The 19,153-nt window shown below is 46.7% G+C and overlaps 1 protein-coding gene across 1 annotated transcript in view; it reads left to right on the forward strand.

Moving 5' to 3' along the window:
* TG (thyroglobulin) overlaps positions 1 to 19,153 on the forward strand; it is a 244,557-nt gene that overhangs the window by 112,581 nt on the left and 112,823 nt on the right. Inside the window, exons 36-37 of the mRNA XM_082433766.1 lie at positions 14,425 to 14,559; positions 16,782 to 16,946. Coding sequence (XP_082289892.1) covers positions 14,425 to 14,559; positions 16,782 to 16,946 — 300 coding nt within the window. The remainder of the gene's footprint in view (positions 1 to 14,424; positions 14,560 to 16,781; positions 16,947 to 19,153) is intronic.

Consider the following 19,153-nt stretch of genomic DNA (forward strand, 5'->3'; position numbering starts at 1 on the left):
AGGAAGTAGAACCAAGAACAAAATATGCCAACCTAGGACCTACCTTCTTTTTAATATAATATTTTCTCCAAGAGTGGTCACATTTTAACAAGTGGGTAAACCAGAAAGATTTCATTTTTAAGAGTGGAAATTCAGACCATTTGCTAAGCATTTGGGGGAAAATATTTTAGACAAGTTACCCTTCCTAGGAGCCCTGTAATCATTCTGAGTAGCTGACTGTGGATTAGACCATTCCTGAATGCAATCCATCAACAGTGGTAGATTTCCTTTAGTTTTATAGATTATAATAATTTTAGCTGTTGATTTAAAAAGGTAATACTATGTTACCAATGGCTACACAGTTTTTTTTAATTAAAAAAAATTTTTTTTAATGATCCTTTGGTCATTCTTCATTGATTTTTTTCCCCCCCACTGTTGAGTCTGTGCTGAATTCTCTGGCCTCCTTGGTGGAACTGAATTCAATTTACCAAGGAAACAATCACCTTCCCTCCCCCATGAGTAAAGTCCAGGAGGGGAGAGGAGCCTAGCACGGGAGAGACCGAGGGAGGGGCTTCAGTAGAGACAGAGCATCTGGGGTCATGGGAGGAGCAGTGGGGGACGAGGTGAGAGGCGATGGGTTCAGAGGATGGAGGAAGAAGTCGTGGTTTGTCCCGCTGGGATGGAGCGAGGTGGAGAGGATGAGCTCCCCGTCAGTGGGGTATTCAAGCATGTTGGAGATTCCCTCACTGTGTGGGGGGTGGTTTATGTGCCCTCTAAGTTTCTCTTTACGTTTTCTATTTTGGTCATTCTAACGATTGGCTCCGTTATGCTTTAAGGTGTGGTTTTTTTTTCTTCCGTTTTTGTGATAACTTACCCACAGGCAAGCAGAAGGCTCTTGGCAGATGTTTTGAGAAGCAGAAGCAATGAAGCAGAGGGACCTTGGCGCTGGGCAAATCTGGGTTTCAATTCCAGTTCTATTCCTACTCTGTGTAACGGGGGGCCAGTCACTTCACTGCTCTGAGCCTTGGGTTCCTTGAGGCAGAGTTTTCATAATATCACCTACATCCACAAGTTGCTGTGAGATCTGGATGAAGTCGTGTAGGGCAGGTGCTTAACACAGTGCCTAGCGTGCTAGCGGGTGCATGCTGAGTGGCGACAGCAGCAGGGGCCCTACCCACACACTGACTGGAGAGGCAGAGGGCGGGAGTGCAGTCTTGGGAGTTTGCCCGCCTGGGTTCAAACCAGCTGTCAGACCTTGTGCAAGTTACCTACAGTCCACTCAGAGGTCAGGAGGGCCTCCGTCCTATGCTCTTGTTCAGTGTCTCTAGGGAAGCCTCCGCATCATTGGAATTACTTTACTCAGCTCACGTTGGTTCTCATATGCATCTGTGCCTCCAGATTTCTGCAGTTTTCCCCAGCTCCCTGGGATCACTCACAATGACCCCAAGAAAGAGGAATTCAGATGCTCTCAGTAACCCATTTATCATGCCACCTCCCAGGTAGCCTTTGCATGTGGGTGGAATTTGGGGGGTTCCACTTGATAGGAGTCAAACTTCCTAGAGAGAAATCAGATTCAATCTGAGCCTTTGAATTTCCACTAGGAATTTTGTTTGCAATGCGTTTAGTGATTTGTCATGAGGACATGGACAGAGTATAGCTCCAAGTCTGGTTTTATGTGTATGCTTTTTTCTTAGACATTTATCTAGAAGTGTCTTTGAAGTTAGCCATGTAAAAGATGACTACTCACCAACCACAAGCTCATAATCTCAACAGATGCTGGACCATTTCAGATGTCTCTGAAAACCACTGCCTGATATGTACATGTCACTAAAGGGAACCAATTTATGAGTCTGGAGTTGAGTCATGGGGAGAAAGGGGCAGCTGTGGTGGGGTGGGGGTTGGGAGGGGGCAGTCTGTGTCAAGTCCTTGGCTTGCCAGTCATGAGCTGTGACTTTAGCCAAGTTATTCCCCACCTCTGATCTCTAGTTTAGTCCCTTGCAAAATAGTAATAATGATACAATTAATGCACAGGTTGATGTCATTATTAAATATCACAGTGTAAATGAAGACGTTTCACAAACTAGAATGCATCACATAAACGTGAGATATTATGAAATCAAATGCCCATTCCTTGCTTCCTATGTGATTAATTGATCAGCTAATTGATTTATTCAATAATTATTTACTGAGGTCTTGTGGTATGAGAATAATTATAGCATTAATCTTTATAGAGATGCAAAAAGAATGAGTATCCCATTTCTCCTTTATTAATTAAGGAGCTGTGTTCATTCACTCATTCATTACATATTTATGGATTGGGCAGCTCATGCGAAATTGTGATGATGTTATTCCTGTTTAACATGTAGATCCCTTAATAAATGCTAGCTACAGCTATATTACTCTTTCTATTGTTAATATTTTTATATGCTATCATGATAGGTCTTGGAGAATTAATGAAAACTAAGGCAGAGTCTTTGATCTCAAGATGCTCATAATTTTAACAGAGAAAAGAACATAAGTAAGTTTCGATGCAGCATATTAGTGGAACACTAGACATATTTAGAAGATACTTAGAGCAGAAGAAAAGCTACCGGGGCGTGGTGGAGGAAGGAGTCTTTCAGAGGGGTTTCCAAGGGAAGTGACGTCTGAGTTGGGTTTTGAAGGATGATACAAGCTCATCATATGCATAAACTGACTTCACTTTGTAAGTGTAAACAAGGGGAATAGTGAACAAAGTCAGACAACACAGAGTGTGTTGCTAGACCGCCAGATGTGAGTTTGGGGTGGTAGGAAGGGGACAGACGAGAGAAGTGTCTGGAAAGGCAGGCGAGGGAGGCAGCAGACAGAACGTGAGGAAACTTGAGGGCCATGCATTTTGCTAGCAAATCGGATAAATGCATTTAGCCCATCCACTTACAATGGTAGAATCTGAAATTTCGAGTTGAAACTAATATTCATTTCGACTTTCCTTCTATAATGACCTTTCTAGATGGATGTTCAGTCTACTGAAACACCAGTTGAGGATGACGTTGAACGTTTCAGGTCAGGTAGTCCCGTGGGTGGAGTGCCAATTCTCAAGATAGAGAATATAAGGAGGGGACCAGTTAAAGAGTGTGGGTGAGGATGGAAGTAAGATGTAAGTGTTCAGCTTTCAACATGCTGAGTTTGGGATGCTTCAGGGACATCTGCTTGGAGGTGTCTAGTGAGCACTGAATATCTCAGCATGAGGCTTGGGCGAAGGTCTGGCCTGGAGATACATTTGATCATCACTGGCATGTCGGTAGTATTTTAAGTCATGGGGATCATGAGATCACCCACGGAGAGTGTGTAGGATGCAAATAGTAAAGGTCAGGGACAGATCTCTGAGGAATTGCAGTTTTTAAGGGAAGAGCAGAAGAGAAGCCAGAAGAGCAGCTAGAAAGCTAGAAGGAGCAGGTGGTGTCATGGAAACCAGGGGTGGGGCAAGTGGTCAGTAACTTCAGGGAAGGTGGGGACTGAGAACATTCACTGGGTTAGTCATGAAGAGCCCTTCGCAAATTTCACAAGGTGATGAGGGAAGAAACTACTTAGTAGTGATTTGAGAAAATGGAAACTACAAACTGTCCAAAAAATCTTGGCTCTGAAGAAAAAGAAAGAGATTGACAGCTAAAAAAAAGAATTGTAGAACACTTGTTAGTAGCAATCAGTGTTTAGGTCATGGCTCACCCATGATATTGTATTGAAGACAGCATACTCCCCCATACGTACCGGATTTTGCATGTATTTTCAGGGAAACGGACCCCCTTAAACCCAGACCCTAAGTTAAGAAACCTTGGGCTAGAGTAACAGGTTGTTTTAACAGTGGAGGAATGTGTGTACGTTTTTATGCAAAGAGTGAAGTGTCAGTGTCCAGGGGTAGACTGGGCGTATAGGAGGGATGGGAGTGGGCCAGGATGGGGGGATAGTTGGTAGATGGATGTCCCTGAGGGGGTGAGGTCAAGCTCTCAAGCACCGATGGGGGAATTGGCCTCAAACAGCCACCTTTTCTCTGTTCAGGAGAAACAAAGAGGGAAAGATGGGACAGTTCATAGAGAGTAGATGGGGGGTGGGGAGTTGAAGCTGACGCTGATAACGGTCCCTCTTTCTCTGGGCGGCAAGAAGTCAGGCACCTGCTGAGAGTGCAGGGGTCATGGTGATACCTAGGCCTGGGGAGAACGGAAGAGAGAGAGGACTACATTGTCAGGCTGCGCTGAGACTTCAGTGGAGGCTGAAGAGCCAAAAGTTGTAAAGGCGCCAATCTGTTTGTCTGTGGGTATTTCTTTAGCCGTGCTCAGGCCAAGACAAGTTGCAGAGGCAGCAGGCCCATCGGATTAACCCGACGGGGAGGAAGGGGGGCTGAGGGCAGTGGCAGAAGGGAAGTTGAAATGATGGACCAACCAATCGGAGGCCTTGGTTTATGAGCCAGTGAAGATGGATAACATGGTGGGGGAGGGTGGGGTAAGAGAGTAGAAATCACAGTGAAATTAAAGAGCTGGTTTTAATGGAATAAAGTATAAAAATGCTAGAAGGAAGGAGGATTGTGGGACGTAACAGCAAGCGTCCCTTAGACAAGTAGGATTTACAGGGTGACGGAGCTCAGTGCCGTGCCAGGGTTGGGGATGCGATTGTGGAGGTACTTGGCTGGAGTGAATGCAAATACAGTTTTCTGGGATTAAAGAGGCCAGGAGACTGAGACCAGACTATGAAATGGGCCATCTACTTTCCCCATAGATGACAAAGTCCCCCAAGATTTTAGCAGGATTTGAGGTGAAGATGAAAATTACCAGCTGGCTGGCAAAGAATTTGAAGAATGTGGGAGAATGACCAGGCATCCCTAGTTGAGGATGAGGAGAAGTGCTAGAAGGTTTCATAGCTAGAAGATTGTGACTCAGAATGAGGGTAGGGGACATCATGGTAAGAACCCTTGTTTCCAGGACACAGTGGATAGGGAAGGATGAGAAAGGTTCGGGGATTCGCTGTGACAGCAGGGGATGATTTCCGAGAGTGGCAGCTGCAGGAGGCTGGGTCAGGGGTCAGGTGAGACCACCTCCACGTAGAGGAGACAGGCAGGGCTTGGATTCTATCCTTGGACTGGAGGGCAGCTCATGTTTGCCAACTTTTCATTCTACCAAATAAGAACCTTTTTAAAAAAACAAAACAAACAAATCATTTTGTAAAAGCACATTAACATGCCAGGTTAGGAAGGAGAACTATCAACATGTCATAAAATTACAATATTTTACCTTCCAGATGGCATTTCCCAGATGACTCCTCATTCCTGGAAAAAGTACAAAAACTCCCTGTCAAGTTTCCTATTGGATTTTTGGTTCCCAGAATGTAGACCCTCTGTCCGTCATGGTACATAGTGACTGAACCCCTGTCCCTTCTGTCTCTGCCTTCGGGCCTGGGGGTCGCAAACCACAGCCTGCAGTCTGTTTCTGTGCAAGACTTGTAAGCTTAGAATGTGATATATATATAGATAACCTGCAGCAGAGAATGAATGTGGCCAACAATGCTTAAAATATTGATATTTACTATCTGGCTTCTAACAGAAAAGCCTTGCTGACCCCTGTCCTAGCCTGAAGATGTGCTGTCTTCTCCATCCTTCCTCCCAAGTCCCTGAATCATCAGAGTGGGTCTTTTCTGGTCCTCCTGGGCCCTATAACCAGACCTAACCCCCACTGTGCAACACTCTTGACCAGGAAAGTGAGGGGGTGGCAGCATTCCTATCAGTACTATTCATGCTCGTGTTTTGGTTGAAAATGCCCTGCTTTACAAGTAACAGTGTATACGCCCTTGTGCATTCAGCAGCACGGCAGAGCTAGAAGCTCTGGTTTTGGAGGTCAACACACACAGGGTAAATCTTTAATAAATGTTACTGAGCACTTGTTCTGCCCCAAGCAGTCTGTAGGTATCAATCCATTCAGCCCTCACCCTCACCGTGTGTCCAAGGCCCACTGACTTTTTATGCCACGACACACATTGGGGGCACTGATACGGCGTTGGGAAAACCAGATGGGAGGACCGGCACAGCTGCTTCCATCCCCTGCCTCAGGGAGGCTAGAAGGATCAATAGCAAGCTGTAACCCTTAGCATATGGGAGACCCTCTCTGTGACTCAGGTGACATCAGGTGACACGGCTATTCCAGTTTACAGAGTACCGTTTACCCCACGCCGGAGCTGGCAGTGGGCAGAGCTGGGGTTTGGGCGGGCAGGGTGCTCCCAGAGCGGTCCCTCCTTACGACGTGCACGCGGTGGTGGCCAGAGCAGCCATCCACATGGCTGTGTGTGGACTAAGTGAAACGGCACACGTAGCACATCGCAATGCGTCTGGCAAATAGGAAATGGTTGGTAAACATTAGCCATGGTAATATGTGTTATTTGACATGATGAGAATTATCATTACAGCCAGCATTTCTGTGCAACACAGGGGTACAGCAGGCTCTCTGTGAGTCAAGGAATGGATGTTTTTACTGGATAGTCACTCACTGTATTAGTTCGGGCTGTGTAACAAAATACCACAATCTGGGGGCTTAAACAACAGAAATTTATTCTCTCCCAATTCTGGAGGCTGGTGGTCCAAGATCAAGGTACTGGCAGGGTGGGTTCTTCTGAGGGCTGTGAGTGAAGGATCTGTTCTGGAACCCTCTCCTTGGCTTGTAGATGGCAGTTTCCTCCCTGTGTCTGCATGTCATCTTCCTTTAATGTCCGTTTCTATGTCTAAATTTTCCCTTTTTGTGAGGACACCAGGGACCATTCTAATGACCTCATTTTAACTTGATTACCTCTGTAAAGGCCCTATGTCCAAATAAGATCACATTCGGAGGTGCTAGGGGTTAGGATGAATTTGAAGTGTGAATCTTGGGATTGAGGGGGCACAATTCAACCCACAGTACTCACTGCCACCCCTCTGCTAAGCTCTGGAGGTGCAAAGTTAAAGTTGAAGGCATGCTTCCTGGGGAGCTCAAAAATAGGTATTTGGAGACTGAACAGAGGTAAATACGTCTCTGGGTATTTTTCTAATGTTATAAGTGTTAAAACGGGTCCAGTAGGGTCTGCTATGTCAGGCATTTCTCTCTGAAGGTATGCTAGACCAACAGCTAGCTCTGGTCACATTTTCATCTCTCAAATAGTTGCAAAATAACAAGGGACATCTTTTTTCTTCTTTCTGTTATCAAAGGAACATCTAGGTTTTTTGGGGTTTTTTTTTTTTTTGAGTGTTAATGAGGGTAAAAATAGACCAGTGTGACGTGGTTCTCACTTGAAAGACGGTGTCTGGTGAGAAATCAGGATGTCTGAGTCTTGGTCCCATCCAATAATGACAGCACGCAAGTGTCTTCTACCAGCAAGATTTCGTGGCCGCAAAGCTGCGAAAGCAGCGTCAGCAAGTCTGTTATTCTCTGCTGACTCCAAGGTCACGGAGGCTTGCTGGTGCCTGAAATGGTTTCCTGTTGAAAGGCTTCAAAGCGTTGATGTTTTTCCCCCGGCTGGCCTGGGCATGGAAACCACTTCCAGTATTTCCTCAAGCTTTTTCTATGTTCAGCACCTATCACTTCGATAAGCATTGAGGAGCAGAAAGGAATTCTTCTTGGTTCTGATTGCAAGAAGAACAATAAGAATCCTGGATTCTTTTCAGTGCTTTAGAGTGTCTACTTGTTATCTTCATTCCTGGTGATTCTTAAGAAAATCACATTGATCTTTTCATTTAAAAAATGGCTCTGTGATTATTTGAACGTCGTCGGAGAGAAGGTCAGGCATTTGTGACTGGCTTGACATTTCTGCACTTTGATCTGATTAAAAAACTTTGAAAGGCTCTTTCCCTCCCGTTTTTCAAATGAGAGGGAGGAGGGCCAGAGTGGGAACTCACCCTTGGTTACCCAGACAGCAAGCAAGACACCTGCTCCTGCTGGCTTAACACAGGTCTGTAGTTACGTGGGTGTTTGGTTTTTGTTTTGTTTTGTTTTAGCTATTTTTAACAGCTGAAATTACTCTATCTGAGCCTTGAAATCAAAATCAAACATTTCCTTCTTTAACTGATGTCTGTGTGGAAAGGAACAAAGGAAGGCAGGAAGACAGGAAGGCAAGAAAAGAGGAAGAAAGGAAGGGAGGGAGGAAGGAAAGGGAAATAAACACAGTTTTCCATATATTGGTGGAAATTTTCAAACGTATTTTAGTCTAGTGATTTTTTTTAAGCTTAGTCTACATTAAAAGGGAACAATGCTGCCTGGAAGGGAATGGAAGTACCTTGATATCACCCCAAGGCCTGCCTGTACCCAGGGTTGCAGGCCGTGCTACCCCTCCCGGCCCCTCCCCTCGGCCCTGCCCACCCTCAGCAATGCTTAGGTGTACGGGGCAACATAATGGCACAAGGCTGTCCCGGGTTCAAATGCTGGCTCACTACCTTTCAGCTGTGTGGCCTTGGGCAAGTCATTGGCCCTCTCTGGCCCTCATTCACTTTTCTCTTCTGTAAAATAGGGATAATGTTGTCCATCTCAGCATTGTACTGTAAGACAGAATCAGATCATCTTGAATTTGCCAGCCCACTAGATGGTAGCACACGTTGCCAGTCCGGCCCCATCACAGAGGAAAGGGCTGTGTGACATGGGTGAGTCTCTCTTCCCTTCAGGGTCACCCTTTCCCCTCTGCTAATGGACAGGCAGGGCCACGTTCTTCTGAAGACGTGTTCTCCTCCAAGGTCTTCAGACCTGTTGGCGAACTATTTCATAGGTAGGTTGTTTACAGTATGAAAGAGTCATCAAGATTCCATACCATAACACAGGTTTGTGTCAAGGGCTGAGAGGGAGTGCATTTGCTGCTGGGAAGGAGGTCCCAGGCTACAGCCAGGCAGATGGAAACCACGCTGGCAGGGTCTGAGACCAGGCTCTGCCCTGTGACCTTGGGAGGAGCCCTGTGACCTGGGGGAGTGCCCTGTGACCTTGAGGAGTGCCACTGTGAACTTGGGGAGTGCCTCTGTGACCTTGGGGAGTGCCTCTGTGACCTTGGGGGGTGCCCTGTGACCTTGGGGAGTGCCCTGTGACTATTCCTCCCGGTGGCTGATTGCCTCATCTGCTATGACTAGGATGGATCTGAGTTAACATAAGTAACTCAAATTATGTAGTAAAGCAACATCTCTTTCTACTTATGATTGTACAACGTGTTTGGTGTATGGGTGACCATGGCAGCACCCAGGCCCACCATGTGAAAGTGAGAGGGGTGTGATACAGCTGAAGACCTCAGCAGACTCGCCCTGTTACCCCGAGGACATTGGGCAGTGGGTGTCGTAATCAGATTTGGAGGTGACCCCGGTCGCAGTGTGTCGACAGCCTGAGAAGGGATGAGGGGGCAGGTGACAGGGAGGCCTGTTTGGGTCTCAGTAACTGGAGCATGGGTAACTGGAGTGAAATTGATGAGGCCAGAATCTAGGTGGAAGAGAAAGGACAGTTCCCCGAGGGGCTGAGGAGGCGGAATTGCCAGGACAGAGTGAGGGAGAAGGTGATGAAGGCGGAGGGATTTCTGGGCTGGGTAGCAGGGTGGGTGGTGGAAGCAGTCCCCGAGGAAAGAAGGAGCACGGTGTGGGAGCAAAGAGCAGGACGGAGGGAGGGGCGGCGATGGGCTCGTCTGGGGCGCGCTGGGCTCACCAAGCCTTGAAGTGCTGCTGTTGCCGGAAGTCGCTGTATTCAGCAGCAGGCCTCCTGGTCGGGCACGCGTCCTGCCTCCACTGTGCTAATGGCCTGACCAGGAGCCCCAGGGCCAGAGGTGGGAAGGGAGGTGCCAACAGGGGCCCTCCTGGGCAGGAAGCCAGGTGTCCTGGGACAAGGCTGGGGTGAGGGGATGAGGCGAATTCAGGAGGAAGGTTTTGAAATCACCAACGGTGATTTGTGCTCCTTTACCTCTTAGAGAACTTCCCCCAGCACCTCAGTCAGGCTCCTACCTCTATAGTTTCGAAAAGACAGTGACCCAAACACAGCAAGAACCCAGTAACTTGGCCCAGAGAGAATGGGAGCGGCTGATTTCACTAATCCTGCCCCGAGCAGGCTCTGTGCAGCTCACGCACAGTAGCTCATTCATTCCCAATGGCCGTCTTAGAAGAGAGCATCTGGTAATATACCCATTTTACTGATGAGGAAACTGAAGCTCAGAGAGGGTGAGTGGTTTGCCCAGCGTCACAGAACTGTTAAGTGGAGGAGCTGGGATAAACTCTTGGAACCTGACTTCTTAAGCAAGTACGTGTCACTTATGCCATCATGAGTTACCGCTGCTGGATGGCATGTATTCCCTAAAACTGGAATCTACTGTGGGCCTGTTTCCAAAGTAGCCACAGAGATATGAGCCTGAGCTTTAACTACGTCTGTGAGTTACGTTCAGAGTAGGTTCAGGTCCTGTTAGAAAATAAATACACACAAATACAGAGCTTTCCTTTTGGTCAACTGTAACCATTTAAAAAACATAATGGGAAACAATCCCATTCCATTCTTAATGACACCGAAAATTAAACAGAATAAAATTAAAAATCTTTTTCTCAAATTAATTTTTCCAAATAACATCCACAAAATGTTTTCTTGAAACTTGACAAAGTGATTTTCAATTTCATCTGGTAAATAAACAACCAAAAAATATTTTTAAAGGAAAAATAATGTGGGAAAACTTTTACCATTTGATGATAGAATATAGTATAAAGTGACTCTAGTTTAAGCAGTTTGGGAATAGAGCCAGAATTAGCAGAGATGAATGAAAAAGAATTGGTACTCACCAAAGAAAACTCATTTACATATAAGGACTTAATATATGATAAACATGGCATTTCAAATTCAAGGGGAAGTGATTTTCTGATTTACTTATTTAGCTAGTTATTGGCTGCACTGGGCAGCTTGTGGCATCTTACTTCCCTGACCAGGGATTGAACCCAGACCACGCAGTGAAAGTGTTGAGTCCTAACCACTGGACTGCCAGGGAACTCCAACGATTTTCTTTTTTAAATAAGTGATGTTGACAATGCAGTCTGTAAAATATATTTTAAACAAAGGAAGAAAAAACTAATTAACAAACCACAGATGCTGCATTTCGGAGCAGACTATCCCTTTGGGTGAGTCTGAAAGCTGTCACCATCTCATGCACCCAGAGAGGAGGTCTGCCTTGGAGTAAATTGTGGATTCTGAAGCTGAAGGAGCGGGGCTCAAGCCCAAGCACTGCCACTTATCAGCTAAGCACTTTGGGTGTGTTTACTGGATCTGTTTCCTCATCTGTAAAATGTGCACAGTAGTGATGCCCACGGCACGGGTTATCGTGAACATTAAATAGCAATGGTATTGCGAGGTTCTTGGCAAATTAGTAAACTCTTGTGAAATGCTACCAAGATCACCCAGCTTTCACGCTTCACTATGCTTTTGCATTCACAAAGAACTTGTTCTGAGAATTTTCATAAGATGCATGTGGAACCCCGGATGTTAGATTCTGCATGGCAGCAATGGCTCATCCGGGGGTCCTGCCAGCCAGGGGAGAGGGACAGTTGCGGGGTGTGGCAGAGAGCTGACTCCAGGCCCTGGGATGGCGACAGATGAGCTGACTCTCACTTTGGAGGTGAAATTCACCCTTTAATTAGAGCGCTTTCCCCTAGACATCAACCTAAAGGTGGAGGGCAGCCAAGGCTTCCATTTTAAGACCATAATTGGCAAGTTCCGTCCTGAAATCCCATCATAACTCTTCTCTGAAATTGCAGCGTGCTCACCATCTAAAAATATGCACCTCGGTTTGGCCACGTTGCAAAAATGCCACTTGTAATGACCATGAAAATAGCAACATGTGGAGGGTGCTTAAGGAAATGAAAGCCCAGGGTCTCTTACAGGGAAGCCAGGTCCCAAGTTCAGAAATACACGGTCGCGGTGAAGAGTGGCCCCCGCTTGCCGCAACTAGAGAAAGCCCTCGCACAGAAGCGAAGACCCAACACAGCCATAAATAAATAAATAAATAAATTAATTAATTAATTAATTAAAAAAAGAATCACTAGTGGGTCTGGAAATTAGTTTAAAAAAAAAAAAAAGAAATACACGGCTCCAGATTCTGAGGATGGCCCTGCAGCTCTAGGACAGGTGTGGGGCTTTCACTTCCTCTTGCTGAGTCCACGTGAAATCTGGTTGCATTATTTGGCCACCTCTCTGGATAAACCTTTTTTCTCGCTCTCTTTTTCTTTACTTTCTTCCTTCCTTCCTTTCTTTTTTTTTTCTTTCTATAAACAATGTTAAATTTATTAACAAAAGTCCCCTCACAGAGCAAACTTCAGATCTAGGTAGTTTCATTGATGAATTTTATCAAAGAATTCCATTCTTTCTCTTTCTTTCTTTTTCTTTCTCTTTCTTTCTTTCTTTCTTTCTTTCTTTCTTTCTTTCTTTCTTTCTTTCTTTCTTTCTTTCTTTCTTTCTTTCTTTCTTCCTTCCTTCCTTCCTTCCTTCCTTCCTTCCTTCCTTCCTTCCTTCCTTCCTTCCTTTCTTTCTTTCTTTTCTTCTTTCTTCCTTCCTTCCTTCCTTCCTTCATTGAAAAGAAGGCTGGTGGAGCTGGATTGTTTTGCTACTTTATTTACCATTCTAATTTTAGTGATGCTCAGTGCCCTGGTGTCAAAGACAAGTTCAAGATAAAAATGACAGTCTTCCCCATATAGCTAAGAGCATGATGCTATCAAAGACAACGACCTTTTCCTACCTGGGGATAATTTTCTGGAGAGGATGCTCGGGTCTGTAGGAAGCTCGGAGGGACAGAAGGAGCACTGGTTTACAGCCAGGAGGCCTGGGTCTGTCTCCGGCTTTGTCACTGTCCAGCTCCGCATTCCTGGAAAGTCACATAACCTCTTCCAGCTTCCGACTCCTCATCTGTGAAGGAGGCATTAGAGTCCCTTCCCCACCCCCCATCTGGGGCGCTGCGAGGATCAAACATGATGATGTTTTACAGACAAGGAAGCTGAGATGCTGGCGAATCACCCCCAAAGGGCCTGGGCGATAAGTGACAGCACTTTGTAAACTGTGAAATGTTACACCTAAGACTGCCATTGTGTTTTGCTAGCACAAGGTAGACACTCACAGATATTTGTCATAAGGGTAAACTACTACCGTCTTCTGGAAAAAAAAAAAAAGTCAAAGACAGAAAGAAAAAATAAGTAGATAAATAAATTTTCTCCATTAACTATCAATGCTGTACCCACTGAACGGTTCCATACAGTATTCTGGTATTAGCGCTCCCAAGTGGTCATGGAGGCCTATTCTGGGAGGTGGCATCGTGCCTAGTTTGATGCCATTTGTGGACAGAATAATGCACTCATCCCCCTGGACCCACAGTCCTTCCTCACGGTGGAAGCTTGAGCCCCCCCCCGCAGGGTCACCTCTGTCCTCACAGGGACACAGGTGCTCTGGCAGATTTCTTTGCCTCTGCCAAGCACCTCTGTGGCCACCACAACCAGATGTCCCTCCCTCTCGCTGTGACAGCATGTCCTGTGCAAGGACTGGGAAGCAGCAGAGTAGAGCAGTCGGAGGCACAGGCTCTCTGGATGCAGAGATCTGCCTTCCATCTTGTTCCACTCCAAAAGCACAGCACGCTCTCGGACTAGCCGTTTTCACATCCCTGTGCCTCATTGTCTTCATCTTTTGTAGAGGATGTCTTAGCTGGGGTTTTCCAGGAAACAGACTCTGAGATGGAGATTTGCATGCAGAAAGTTTAGCGCTCACTGCTCTTGGGAGCAACACCTGTGAGGAAGCGAGGGGGCAGAATTGGGCAGGGGGAGAAGTAGAACGTTGATGCAAACCAAACAATGGCCGCATTGATGCCTCAGTGAGCTGTGGAGCTGGGCCGGCCCTTGGGAGTGGTCCCACCTTGAGGCAAGGGGGCTGGGCCTTTGTATACCCACAGGGACTAGTTTGGGGAGGAAGGCTGACCCTGTGGAGGGGAGGCAGCTAGCCTAGACCTAGGTAGTTCCTAGAGAGGGACTCAGCTGGGAGCCCCGACCATAAGCTTCCCAGCAGCTGGGAAATGAGAGCCTTGGTCCTGAAGGCAGCCCAGGCAGTACATCACAAAGCACCACATGAGGAACACTGACAAGCCTGTTATTATCATGGTTACTAGCGTTATTCTGACTTTTGCATTATAACAACTGTACTACAGTGTTTGTCTTGTCATTTCACATTCTCTCCCTTCTACTGTGAGCTGCTCAATAGAAACGCCCATGCTTTTGTTGCTTTGGTTGCTTTGTTTTTCACCTCTGTATCCCTAGACTTGAGCACGGGACCTTGGCTCATATAAAAAAAACTCTTAAAAATCATAGTAGAATGGAGAGATGAATAAAGAAATGGGGTCACATGGGAACGGAGACCACCAGGAGGGAGCTCCTGGGCACCCTTTGGGGGCATCAGATGGCACTCCACTAACTGTCCCTGCTTTCCCTCCTAGTCTCTCTGGACTCGTGGCAGTCCCTGGCCCTCTCTTCAGTGGTTGTTGATCCATCCATCCGGAACTTTGACGTTGCCCACATCAGCACCGCTGCCATGGGTGACTTCTCTGCTGCCCGAGACCGCTGTTTGTGGGGTAAGGGGAGTTTCCACCTCCAGGTAGGGGGTTGATTGGGATGGGACCCCTCTCACACAAGTGCTCCTCAAGATTCTGACCTCAAAAACACATAGGAGACCCCGAGATCACCTGGGGTGCCTGGCTGGAAGGAACTCACCTCGGGGAGAAGACCCTGGTGGGGGGACTCTGCTCTGTAGTCTCCTCATCCTCCTGCAGGGTTGGCCATGGTCAAGGTCTCCAAGGGCCTAAGCCAGCCAGAAAATGCGCAACATTGAACCAGGTCAGAGGAAGATCAGAGGAAGGATCTCGGGGGTTAGTCTGAGATGGAGGAGATGCGTGGAAGCTGTGACGGCTGTCCTCAGGTTACAGGTGGGCCGTCATGGCCAGGAGGAAGGATATTGTTCTGGCCAAGCTCATGGGACAAGCAAAGACCTATGGGTAAAACTCAAATTTCAAGAGACATTTTTCAGTGCAATATGAAGAACTTCCTAATAGGCAAAGCTGTCCACAGATGCCTACTTCCGTTACAGGGTTTCAGTCACTGGTATTTAAACAAAAGCTAGGTGACCATATGATCAGAATGTTCTACAAAGGCTTCACCTTGTGAAAGAGGCCAAGAGTGGGTAACATTTACACTTCTTCAATTCTGAGATTACATGGATCCCCTCCCCTACAAGGTTGGATACCAATAGGCACATATTACGGCCAGGGCCACCGTGTACAGCTGTATAGGTTGTACATCACGCAATTCTGGGTGGTGCCACAGCACAGAGACTGGGCCATGACTAAGGCCTTTAGGCAAATGCACGACTTGCTCAATCACATAAAGCAGCACTACTTTCAGAGCTGTTCTTAGGACTGAATACCCTAATGCCATGAATCTTTTAAACAGTCTAGGGCATGACCTGGTACACATGGGAAAGGTCATAACCCCTGACGGAAGGTGGTGGGTGTGATGGGGTGGGGGAGGCAGAGGGAGATGAGGCTGAAGAGGAAGGCACGGGTTGGAGCGTGAAGAGCCTTGTCTGGTATGACTTCAATCGGAGAATGACAAGAGCACATTTGTGAATAAATAAACAACCAATATCCGGACTGTTGTGTGGAAAATAGATTGATGGGAGGGTTGGGTCCTCCACCACCACTGTTTTATTCCCAGCCCCTAGCACTGTGCCTGGTGTTTAAATGAAGAAGTGAGTGTTTGTATAGATGGATGCCCGCATGCATAATTGGATGGATGAATGGATGATGCATGGGCGGATGTACAGATTCATGAGGCATGATTGGATGGAAGGACGGCTGGCTGGCTTGTCCCCTTGGAAATTTTGACTTCGGGCTGACCCTGAAGGAGGCTGAGGAGACTGCAGCAGAGAGCCCACCCAGGGTCCTCTCTCCCGGGTTAATTATCTCCTGCTGGGCATCCCAGGTTATCTTGGGATGAATGGAAGGGTGGGTGGGTGGATGATACACAGATTTATGGATGTAAAATTGCATGAGTGGATGGATGGATGATGCTTGGATAGATGGAAGGATGCATGCATGGATTCGTGGATGCATGATTGGATGGTAGGATAGATGGATGGATGGATGGGTGGATGGATTCATGGATGCATGATTGGATGGTAGGATAGATGGATGGATGGATGGATGGATGGATGGATGGATGGATGGATGGATGGATGGATGGATTCATGGATGCATGATTGGATGGTAGGATAGATGGATGGATGGATGCATGCATGGATTCATGGATGCATGATTGGATGGTAAGATAGATGGATGGATGGATGGATGGATTCGTGGATGCATGATTGGATGGTAGGATAGATGGATGGGTGGATGGATGGATGGATTCGTGGATGCATGGTTGGATGGTAGGATAGATGGATGGATGGATGGATGGATGGATTCGTGGATGCATGATTGGATGGTAGGATAGATGGATGGATGGATGGATGGATGGATGGATGGATGGATGGATGGATGGATGGATTCGTGGATGCATGATTGGATGGTAGGATAGATGGATGGATGGATGGATGGATGGATGGATTCATGGATGCATGATTGGATGGTAGGATAGATGGATGGATGGATGGATGGATGGATTTGTGGATGCATGATTGGATGGTAGGATAGATGGATGGATGGATGGATGGATGGATGGATTCGTGGATGCATGATTGGATACAAGACTGAGGTGATCTCTCAGGCCCAAGCCCCACTCATCTCCTCCTCCGCAGAATGCTCCCGTCACCAAGCCTGCCTTGTCACCACTCTGCAAGCCCAACCTGGCGCTGTGAGGTGCATGTTCTATGCCGATACCCAGAGCTGCACGCACAGCCTGCAGGCCCCAAACTGCCAACTTCTGCTCCGTGAAGAGGCCACCCACATCTACCAGAAGCCAAGTGAGTACTGGCCTGTGTCTTTGCAGCCATTCCTGAGGGCCTGGGTGTGGCTGGGAGCGACTGTCCAAGCACCTGGTGACTCATGTGCAGTGGCTTTTGAGGTTCTTAAGGGAAAGTCGGTCAAAGTCATCCTAGGCTCTGTGGCACTCACATGGGATGGACTGAAGGAAGGTGAAAAACCCTGCTTCTGACCTAGAACTTCTCTGCACCGCCTTTACTCATTACTTCCTTTGAGTTATAGAAGCCATTTTGGCCTTTGCATTTCTGAGTAAAACAATTAAATAGGCCACTTTTTAACTACTATTTTAGAATTTAGAAAGTTGTTTCACATGCCTTATCCCATTTGATACTCACACTATCCTGTGAGGTGGCAAGATAAGGGTTTTATCCCCGTCTTAGAGATCAGGAGACTCTGGTCCAGGGAAGTTAAGTTACTTCTCTGATTTCACACAGCTAACGATGACAGAACGGGGACTTGGAACCAGATCTCCTATCTCTAGAGGCAGTCCTCTCCCACAAAACCGCATCTCCTGAAGACCACACCACAGTGCCTGGAGAGAGCAGCTGCTTCCAGCTCGGTTTAGTTTAGAAACATTCAGTAACGTGCTATTATGTGTCAGCCCTTGTGTTAGGTGCTGGGGATACAGGGGTGAAGCAAGCAAGGAGAGAGCAGCATATAAATGCATCCCTAAGTGACCTAATAAGAGCTGTGGAACAGGAAACATGGGAATCGAGGGCCTGGGGGACACACCTCCCCCACTAAACATGCTTATGGGATGAAATGAATAATTTTTTAGAAATGTTGGCCATGTCTGCCATCTTATCTTCAAGAGCAGATGTCAGCAAACTGTCTCTGTAAAGGGCCAGATAATAAATATTTTAGGCTTTACAGCCACAAATCTCTGTTACAGCTACTCAACTCTGCTGTTGTAGCAGGAAAGCGGCCACAGACAATAACAAATCCACAGGCATGGCTGTGTGCCAATAAAACTTTATTTACAAAACCAGGTAGCAGTGGGATTTGGGCCCACCCTGTCCTTGAGCATTAACGGTCCTTCAGGCCTGTCTGGATCCAGTGATGTCTCCTCTGCCCCCTCCTCCACCTCAGCCTTTAGATCCGGAGAGGGTCCCCAGGGCTGGGAGTGCTTTGATTCCTATAAACTGAGGTCTTGTGCCCTTAATCTCAAGGCTTGTCTTCTCTCAGGACGTTTATATCATTCAGTCGAGTTAGATAGATTTCACCCATAGTGTAGCTAATCTGCACGGTAGTCCTGCTGAGAAATGCCTTCACTTTGAGGTCTGAGTTCTGTAAAACAAATCCGACTGCTTCTCTCTTAATTCTGTGTGTCTCAAATTCAATGTGAAATGCTCACTTTCCAGCAGAAGATGCACGCCCACATTTATCTACATAGATGTTATTTGTTTGCACCTAATGTATATGTAGAGCTACAGATAACTTTCTTAATCCAGAGAGTCACAGGGCCTAAATATGTGGGTATTCTGAAAAGAATCCACATTTCTGCAAAAGATTCCAAAGGGAGAAATGCACATCAAACATTTTCCCCATGTTGGATCTCTTTCAGTCTGGGATTCACTGGGCAGCCTCTGGAGGGAGGCTTAAATACCACCGTCTGTGGGAAAGCAGGCTTGCCTTCCCTCGAAATTCTTTAGCTTTTACATTTTCTGTCTTCACTCCCTGCTTCAGATGCTGCCACATTGGTGAAATGTGGCTGTTTCCTGCAGAGCTGACCTCAGATGGTTTGCTACTTTAGCGCCCACAGTCCTGAATGCTGGCCTGAGAGCCTGTGATTTGCAATTGAAACAGGAAATCTTGTGAGAAGGAAAGAACTGTGGGAGTGAGAGCAGTCATGATTTGTGATCAAGGCCAGATTACAAATCGGCAACTGTTTCTTTCCATCCTGAGTTTCCATTTTGAGTTCTAACTCACATGCCAGTGTTTATGCAACAGAGAAGTTTTCACTCAGTTTCCTTCCTTCCTTCCTTCCTTCCTTCCTTCCTTCCTTCCTTCCTTCCTTCCTCCCTCACTCCCTCCCTTCCTCCCTCTTTCCCATTCACTCATTCATGTGTTGATCTCCTGTCATTTGCCAGGTACTGGGCTTGGGACATTACAGGCATTGTGTTATTTATTCCTAACATCTTTGCATTGTAGGGACTGCTACTGTTCCTATTTTGCAGATGGGAAAATT

The sequence above is a fragment of the Balaenoptera physalus genome (assembly GCF_965194825.1).
Source record: "Balaenoptera physalus genome assembly, chromosome: 17".
Lineage (NCBI taxonomy): Eukaryota > Metazoa > Chordata > Mammalia > Artiodactyla > Balaenopteridae > Balaenoptera > Balaenoptera physalus.